General features: G+C 44.2%; 1 protein-coding gene across 4 annotated transcripts in view; it reads right to left on the bottom strand.

Moving 5' to 3' along the window:
- The window catches only part of LOC123775192 (cytosolic Fe-S cluster assembly factor NUBP2 homolog), a 30194-nt gene that overhangs the window by 11833 nt on the left and 8526 nt on the right, over positions 1–9835 (bottom strand). For all 4 annotated transcript variants that reach the window (XM_069319107.1, XM_069319109.1, XM_045770163.2 and 1 more), the window contains exons 6-8: positions 7056–7170; positions 3682–3826; positions 986–1083 (exon numbers count right to left, since the gene is read on the bottom strand). In XM_069319107.1, coding sequence (XP_069175208.1) covers positions 986–1083; positions 3682–3826; positions 7056–7170 — 358 coding nt within the window. The remainder of the gene's footprint in view (positions 1–985; positions 1084–3681; positions 3827–7055; positions 7171–9835) is intronic.

The raw sequence follows: 9835 nt of genomic DNA, 5'->3' as shown, positions 1-9835 counted from the left end.
TTTTTGTTCATACTTTCGCGTATTGTACAGGCAATATTGTTCTTCAATTGGCCCTTATATGCACATATCCATCTAAAGCATTCTATTAGGAACAATTTCATACCTAAATGAGCGCTGTAACACGAAAATTGAGATTAGCAACAAGTAATAATACTAAACATTTGTGGGCAGGAATTGGGAGTGTAGCTGGAAGGCGTCTGGGCGCTCACTCGCGGCTAACGCGTGGCCTGTCTTCAACTCGTCGGTGGTTGGAGCGTGACCAGGTTTTTTTATTTTATATGCTAATATTCCTCTAGAGAATTCTATTGCAAACCCATTGAGACCAAAATGAAAGACCTAGGACGAAAATTGAGGTGACCAGAGTGAAAAGAGTGAACACATTTTATCGCTTTTGCGCGCTCCTGGGTAACTCGTTCGCACTTTCTCTGTTTGCTGCAGGTAATTAGCCGGGCTTTTGGAGTTTATATGCATTTAGTGCTGTAGAGAATTCTATTGCGAACACAATGATACCAAATTTAATCTCGTAGGACGAGAATTGAGGCGACAAAGTTGAAGAGAGTATACACTTTTCAGAATTACTGCGCGCTCCCGTGAAACGCTGGGACCCATATCGCATAGTTGAGGGGTGGCGCGCGCGGTGCGCGAAAGTGTTAAAATCCGACACAGTTTAGATGGTTTAGAGTGTTACATAAGAATAAAGGTAACTGCAGAAGGCCTATTGACCCATACGAGGCAGCTCCCATTTACAAACACCCATTCTCATTAATCGCAGTAACCATTTGAAAGTAACTCATTGAAGTAACCAACATTACTTGTCCTCCACAGCTACAATGTTTACATGACAGCGTGTCGCATCCTAATTGTCACTACAAAAAGGCAAATATGAAACCATGAAAGAAAACCAGGGTCATTACATAACCAGGATAAATATTACTAAAATCTGATAAAAAATAATAAGCGATTACAAAAATAATGTCGTACTTACTGAGCAACACGGGCAACAAAAGCCCGACATGTTTTCTATTATCCCTAAAATGGGTATGGCCATCTTCTGACAAAACTTGATCTCTCTGCTGACAACACCTGTGAAAAATATTAAATAAAATATTTAAAGATTTAGTAAAAGTACAGACCAAAATGTTAAGCACCCAATTCAAATAATTTAATCCTTTGTTTATTAACACTCCAACCTAACTTGAACATCCGTGTACAACGTTGTGGTCTATTATGCATCTTTTTAATTATACAGAATTTATTATAGAGTAAATTGAAATATACAGCATCCAAGATCATGAAAATAAATAATAAACCTGTATAGCTGCAAGAATTTATGGGGATTTTTAAAGAATAGCCTTGTGTAAATTAGGTCAAATCATAAAAATCCACAAAATCACAGAATTTCCATATAAATTTAAATCCAAGATTCTAATACAAAATGGTAAAATTAGAACTAGGGAGAGAAATGGTGAGCATTGTGGGAGACCTTCCATTCCTGGACAGGACAACAAAGAGTATTTCCTATATTTTTTTTTTTAACCCTTTAACTGCGCGGTTTATAAATATGACACCCTCCCAGTGCGCAGGAAATAAATTCTCTTGAAAAAATTCTTTTGTTTTTTTAAAGTGTCAAAAACCCTTCCCTCAGTATGGGTATGTAAAAAAAAAAATTGAAATTGTACTTACTTTGACTGCTACAGGGTCCGTAAGTTGGTGCGTGACATCATCATTCCCCGTTTGCCCGTGACGTATGCTCCCGGGACCAGTAGGGCGCCCAGGGCGGGGCGCACCAGTTGCCGCAAATATATTTTTGTTCATTTTTTGCGCACAGTTCCAAATACATTTTATTTGTTTCTACGTGCTAATCCTATGTATAATGAACACGTACACTATATTATGGCAGACATCCGTACTATCTGAGGACACTGTTATGTGCATGACACTTGTGTACACATATGTTGGACATATTTACCATGTATCATGCTAATTTATGTAAATTAAGATCAGAACACTGGAAAGAGTACATGTGTTAGTGTGGGTGCGCGCTCCCAGGAAACGCCAAGCCCACCTTGGGGCGCATGTGCCGGGTGCGCGAAAGTGCTAAAAGCCAGGGCCCAAGCTGAATAAAAAAACAGAGGACAGCCTGCCAACGCTCGAGGCGAGAGGCAAAAAAACAGACACTGCCTCCTGGAGTATCGGCACAAACAGTTTCAGCAACGCCGCCAAAGCCCCAGATGATGGCCCGGCACTCAATGCCTCCACATCTTCCACAAGCCAATCCATGGACAATTTGAGAAGAGAATATAAGGACTCAAGGGTGCAGACTGAACCAAGGTTGAAGCGACCAATGCCAAGTCCGGGTCACTAAAACCAAAATGAGGCAGCCTCGGGGCATTTTTGCGGGTGACCAATCTAGCGCATTGCAACAACAAAAACCTACCATGCAACATGACAGCCGCTTGACCCCTAAGAACTTCTGAACAACGGGTGAATTGAAGAATGAATGGGGGAACAAGTCTCAAAGGTGTCACCAACCTAACAAGCAGCATGGCGGAGGCAAAATAGATGATCGTCACCCTGAGACAAGGGTAACGAACAACATGCAATCTTGCATGAGACGAGGGGGGGGGGGACTCGGAAGAATGATCCGTAGTAAACCCTGAGCCCTGACGGGGCTTTCCAGAGCCTGCAGGAGGATGTATCCCTAAGGGAAGTCCTGGCACTGGTGCTGCAAAGCCAGTTGATCCCCCTCAATTACTGGGCAAACTGACTCCTGTGAAGGATGCAACCTCAGGGGCCTAGGGGAAGACTACCGAATGGAACCTAGGCGTACCTAATGGGAAGCCAGGCAGAAAAGAGCTTTGAAAAGAACTGAAAACAAAACCCCCAAAAGTGCACCACCACAACAGGAGGTTAGAGGGAAACACGGCCGCCGCTAGGTATGCGAGCTGTGCAGCACCGTGCGCCCCAACCAGCAACAAACACATCCTACCTAGGACAAACGAAAGCACCAAGACCCCCGCAGACCCCAAGGGTCAATGTCAATGCCAAGCGACAGCAACCCCTACGGGAGTGAAGACCCGAAACCCCCAGAAGATAACCCTGAGACCCAAGGAAAGTACTTACAGGGCGCCTAGAGCACATGCAGACCCCTAAGCACATGCAGCCCGAAGTACAGCTTACTCCTGGCCATCGCTGAACACACAGCAGGTACAACCGTAAGGGCAAAAACCTGACAGGAAATTGAGGCCAGAGAAGACGTCATCCCTAGCCAGCTTCAAGCGACGAACTGCAGTGTGAGCGGCTGGCTCGGGTGGGGCTCAGGAGGCGGAAGTTCTTGGGCTCTGTTCGGTCTTGGATTGCAATAATCTACCAGTGGGGATTTGTTTTGAGATGCCTACCTTTCTGGGTGCCCAACCCTGGTTGATGTCAGACATGAATATACTCTCAAAGAGTAGAATTTTCATAGGCCATTGCTCCCCGCGCCTCTCTGAGGGAGCCAGGTTCTGGCTCGTGGTTCCCGGTAGGCAGAACCCTGTGACTGAAGCCCCAGACTAATATAGCATATATCGGTCCGATAGCTCCAGGGAGCCGACGGGGCTCCCCACAGAAAACTGTTCATTAAATACAAGAGTGCAGAATAAAAGACAAATTACTATCATGAATGTTACACACAGTACATACCAGCAGACAGCTTCTGGGGTGATGTCACAATTACTGCCCCATCTGGGTTGGTAGTGGAGAGGAGTTTAATGATGGTGAGGTGCTCGTCACTAGTCCCTGGTGGAGTGTCTATAATCAAATCATCCAATCGGCCCCAAAGTGTGTCCTGTAGAAATGCAGTGTTCATTAATTACATGGGAGCAACATGTGCTGCATATCTGAAAATTTAAGCAAATGGTTCCCATTGCCAGAAACAGGAAACTTGTTAGGCTTATGGAGGAACTCTTAGGATAACAACTCGGCTCCAGAATGCAACCTACAACAGTTTCTTAACTCGCAGATAATGTATATACTTATTGCAAGGTGAACAGAGACAACAGGTATAAGAAATGTGACCAAACATCTCATACTACTACTGTATATGTAAAAATGCAACAACAAAAATAATTGCTGGGGCACTTGAAAATGTTTCTTGGTGAATATGTATATAACTCTATATGCCATTGTATGTACTGTGTGTGTGATTACCTAAGTGTAGTTACAGGATGAGAGCTACGCTCGTGGTGTCCCGTCTTCCCAGCACTCTTTGTCATATAATGCTTTGAAACTACTGACGGTCTTGGCCTCCACCACCTTCTCACCTAACTTGTTCCAACCGTCTACCACTCTGTTTGCGAAAGTGAATTTTCTTATATTTCTTCGGCATCTGTGTTTAGCTAGTTTAAATCTATGATCTCTTGTTCTTAAAGTTCCAGGTCTCAGGAAATCTTCCCTATCGATTTTATCAATTCCTGTTACTATTTTGTATGTAGTAATCATATCGCCTCTTTTTCTTCTGTCTTCCAGTTTAGGCATATTTAATGCCTCTAACCTCTCTTCGTAGCTCTTGCCCTTCAGTTCTGGGAGCCACTTAGTAGCATGTCGTTGCACCTTTTCCAGTTTGTTGATGTGCTTCTTAAGATATGGGCACCACACAACCGCTGCATATTCTAGCTTTGGCCTAACAAAAGTCGTGAACAATTTCTTTAGTATATCGCCATCCATGTATTTAAAAGCAATTCTGAAGTTAGAAAGTGTGGCATAGGCTCCTCGCACAATATACACACAATATGCAGAGTAATTACCTAAGTGTAATTACCTAAGTGTAGTTACAGGATGAGAGCTACGCTCGTGGTGTCCCGTCTTCCCAGCACTCTTTGTCATATAACGCTTTGAAACTACTGACGGTCTTGGCCTCCACCACCTTCTCACTTAACTTGTTCCAACCGTCTACCACTCTATTTGCGAAGGTGAATTTTCTTATATTTCTTCGGCATCTGTGTTTAGCTAGTTTAAATCTATGGCCTCTTGTTCTTGAAGTTCCAGGTCTCAGGAAGTCTTCCCTGTCGATTTTATCAATTCCTGTTACTATTTTGTACGTAGTGATCATATCACCTCTTTTTCTTCTGTCTTCTAGTTTTGGCATATTTAATGCTTCTAACCTCTCCTCGTAGCTCTTGCCCTTCAGTTCTGGGAGCCACTTAGTAGCATGTCTTTGCACCTTTTCCAGTTTGTTGATGTGCTTCTTAAGATATGGGCACCACACAACAGCTGCATATTCTAGCTTTGGCCTAACAAAAGTCATGAACAAATTCTTTAGTATATCACCATCCATGTATTTAAATGCAATTCTGAAGTTAGAAAGCATTGCATAGGCTCCTTGCACAATATTCTTAATGTGGTCCTCAGGTGATAGTTTTCTATCTAGAACCACTCCTAGATCTCTTTCTTTATCAGAATTCTTTAAAGATTTCTCACATAATATATAGGTTGTGTGGGGTCTATGTTCTCCTATTCCACATTCCATAACATGACATTTATTTACATTAAATTCCATTTCCCAAGTGGTGCTCCATATACTTATTTTGTCCAGGTCTTCTTGAAGGGCATGACAATCATCTAAATTTCTTATCCTTCCTATTATCTTAGCATCATCAGCAAACATGTTCATATAATTCTGTATACCAACTGGTAGATCATTTATGTACACAATAAACATCACTGGTGCAAGAACTGAACCCTGTGGTACTCCACTTGTGACATTTCTCCATTCCGATACATTGCCTCTGATTACTGCCCTCATTTTTCTATCAGTCAGAAAATTTTTCATCCATGATAGAAGCTTACCTGTCACCCCTCCAATATTTTCCAGTTTCCAGAACAACCTCTTATGTGGAACTCTGTCGAAAGCCTTTTTTAGGTCCAGATAGATGCAGTCAACCCAGCCATCTCTTTCCTGTAATATCTCTGTGGCCCGATCATAGAAACTGAGTAAATTCGATACACAGGATCTTCCTGATCGAAAACCATACTGTCTGTCTGATATTATATCATTTCTCTCCAGGTGTTCTACCCATTTAGTTTTGATTAGCTTTTCCAATACTTTCACTATTACACTTGTCAATGATACAGGTCTATAATTGAGGGGGTCTTCCCTGCTGCCACTTTTGTAGATTGAAACTATGTTAGCCTGTTTCCACACGTCTGCTACGATTCCTGTACACAGGGATGCCTGAAAGATCAGGTGAAGTGGAATGCTGAGCTCAGATGCACATTCTCTCAGAACCCATGGTGAAACGCCATCTGGGCCAGCTGCTTTGTTCCTCCCGAGCTCCTTTAGCATATTTTCCACTTCATCTCTAGACACCTCTATCCGCTCTATGTTGTTCTCTGGAATTCTTATTGTGTCTGGTTCTCTGAAGATTTCATTTTGTACAAACACACTTTGGAACTTTTCATTTAATGTTTCACACATTTCCTTTTCATTTTCCGTGAATCTGTTTCCCATTTTCAACCTCTGGATATTATCCTTTACCTGCAATTTGTTGTTTATGAATTTGTAGAATAGGCCCGGTTCTGTTTTACATTTATCTGCTATCCCTTTTTCAAAATTTCTTTCTGCCTCTCTCCTTACTGCTGTATAAATGTTTCTCGCATCTTTGTATCGCTGGTATGTTTGGGGGTTTGGCCTCTTCCTATACTGATTCCATTTTTGTGTCTTTTGGTCTCTTGCCCTCTCACAATTTCTGTCGAACCAATCCTGTTTTCTGGTCCTGCATCTCTGTTTTGGTATGAATGTGAGTGTGCTACTTCTGGTGCTGCATGTTTGAGAAAAACAGTAAAGTCTGGTCAGTATCCACAATTGGATGCTGCAGTGTATAAGTGGTTTATTCAGCACCGCACAATTGGCATGGCACACTGTCCTGTCAAATCCTGTAAGATTTGGCAGGACATTTTCTTTTAAAGATTTATTGTAACCATGAAGTAAGCAGCATTACTTATAAGAATGTTGTAGGTGTGTAGACTGAAAATTTATTTGTATACTTTTGAATAAATTAAACACAGATATAACATACCTTTATCATACGTCTTATTAAAGCAGTTTTGCGAGGTCCTCTCCACACGACAGCTTGGGACCCAGAGCTCAAAAGGGATCCCACTGACAATGTTTTAATTTTGCCATAAGGAGATCTGTGTAAATTATTACAATTCAAATAAATAATATTATACAAGAAAAAGCTGCTCATGCTCATGGGGTCTCAATATGCAATCAACACTTTAAATGTGTAGAAGAATATGATCCCACTGATCATATTCTTCCACACATGAAGAATATGATCAGTGGGGATATAAACAAATATATAATTACAAAGTGGAGAATTAATCACTACCAGAGGGTTGAAACAAATCTAATGATGCTGATAGCTTCAACAGTAGGGATTGTAGCCAACCTGCCACGCTTTCATAAAACTCCCAATGATTTTTTTATTTTACAATTACTTATATTTTAAATTAAAAACCTGTACAGCTGAAACAAACAAAATGGGTAAAACAATATATAGTAAACCATACTATGTTATGAAAAATGGTGCGATGTAAGGAAAACAATAATATGTTGGGAAAAAACAGCATTATGTAAGGAAACACAGCACTATGTACAGAAAAACAACACTATGTAAGGACAAACGGTACTGTGTAAAGAACCAGTGTTGAATGTAATGAAATGCCATTTTCTGGGTGAGCCCCAGAGGCTCCCTGGAGCTTATCGGGCTAATGTATGTTATATTGGACCGGGACATTAGCTAAGGAGTTCAGACCTACCAGGGACCAGCGCCAGAACCTGGCCCCTTCAGAGAGGTTTCAGGGAGCAATGGCCCTGGAAAACCCTCTTGTGGTTGGGGTTTTCCTTATCTGCCATCGACCGGGGTTAGGCACCCAGAAAGGTAGGCATAACAAAACAAACCCCACATGGTAAAAAAACTAAAACAAAAAAACGGAGGTAAAAACTCCCTACAATCACAAGCAAACAAGCAAACATCACACTTTACTGCCGCGCCGATCGTCCGCGCAGCCCTCCCCACCCCGAGAAGGGGAGGGGGCAGCCCCGGACCAACCGCGCCGGCTTCCAAGCTTCAGTTCGGAAGCTAAGCTTCAACCAACGCGAAAAAACCGCCGACCGAGGGAGTAATAGAGAATGCCGGTGGGAGGGAGGGTTGCCAGGGAGCCTGGTAAAGAAGGCACAAAACTGCATCAAAAGGCCCACCTCGATAACAAAACTTCAAAGTCCCAGCACGACCACAACATGTGCCAAGACCCAAGAAGATTAGTCTGCAAGCCAGGAAGACCCCGGAACTCCAGAAGGCAGAACTGGGTCACACGAGGAAACAAAGCCCCCTGAACCCACAAAGGGGGCCCAAGAGGAAGAAACCTCCGGAACGAAACCAAAGAACCCAAAGGAACCCAGAATCGAACCAGAGAGAGCCCAAACCACCACATTTGCCGGCGGAGAACACCACAGAAAGGCAAAGCACAGCCCCCAGACAGAACCCTCTGGGAAAACGGTCATAACAGACCGAAAACCGAGGGACAAGGTGTGGGAGCAAGCATAACAGCCAGGGGACACTGAGCCCAAACCCAAAGGCCCAGACCCAAAACAGACCAAATGGAAAACCCAGTGTAAAATCAACACCCAAACGTTCCCAGAGGAACAGGCAACGGGCAGAAAAAAACAGAAAAGCAAAGAAACGACAACAGGATAATAAAAACCCCTGAAAAAAGGTGAAAACTCCCCCAAGAACCTCGCTCGCACACCCAGTCGCATGTAAACAAACCGCAACACTGCCCTAGTGGCCACGCCGGGTAACCGGCAGACGAAAATGGCCGCCAGCAGGGGCTGTGACTGACACTAAAGATACAAAAACACGCCAGCAAAAGTGGGAAGCAAGCAGACTGGATGGGCGAAAAGCGGCGCCCAAAAGCAGAAAACCCAGGCAGGGGCAAACCGCCCCAGAACTGCTAGCAGGCATCCCCCACAGCCCCGGGAACCAACAACAGAGACCCCGGGGCAGAGCCGTCCTCCAAGCCCTCCGCCCTTAAAGAAAAGCAAAAGTTCATGGGAAAGGCAGCAAGAAAGGGCCGCTGGTAAGACCCAGAAGCCTCGGCAGGAGGAACTGGCTCGAAAACCTCCATCCCCCAACCCGAACAGGGTAGACCCCGAAAACCGCCCGAGTCTCGGCCCCAACTAAACCCCGCCTGACCCCGAAACCCACAGACAGGCCGGAGCCGGGAACAGGGAGGGAAAGGGGCGAACAGCACCTAACCAAACGGGGCGGCCTCGGAGCATCCGAGTGGGAAACCAACCTAGCATGTTGCAGCAACTTAACCTAGCTTGCAACATGGATGCTGCCTGTACTCTGAACAGTAATAACATCAGGAGAGTACTGGAGAACAAGCAGAGAATCTCTCGCAAGACTCCGGGTCAAGGTGTCAGTGACCCAATAGGCAGCATGACGGAGGTAAAAGTGGCGACTGTCATCTGGAGACAAGGGCACAGCAACCAACGATCCTGTACAAGACGGGTTGGAATCCGGAAGACACATTCAATGGTCCCCCGAGCCCAGACGGGTTTCCAGGGCCCGTAGGCTGACTGCTACGGGAAGTCCGGGCAAGGTGTTGCTAACCGGTTAAGAAACCCAAACATAACAAGAGGGTAAAGGATAGCACTGAAAACCCCTGCGACGTGTGCAAGTTTCCTGTAGTACAGTGTTCTTTGTTGTCAACTTGCAATCCCTGGGTGTGACAGATGTGGTTGGGCACGTTTCTTTTCATCTGATTCCTCTGCTCATCTAGCAGTAAA

The sequence above is a fragment of the Procambarus clarkii genome, chromosome 92 (assembly GCF_040958095.1).
Source record: "Procambarus clarkii isolate CNS0578487 chromosome 92, FALCON_Pclarkii_2.0, whole genome shotgun sequence".
Taxonomy (NCBI): domain Eukaryota; kingdom Metazoa; phylum Arthropoda; class Malacostraca; order Decapoda; family Cambaridae; genus Procambarus; species Procambarus clarkii.
This window is presented reverse-complemented; position numbering and strand designations above follow the sequence as displayed.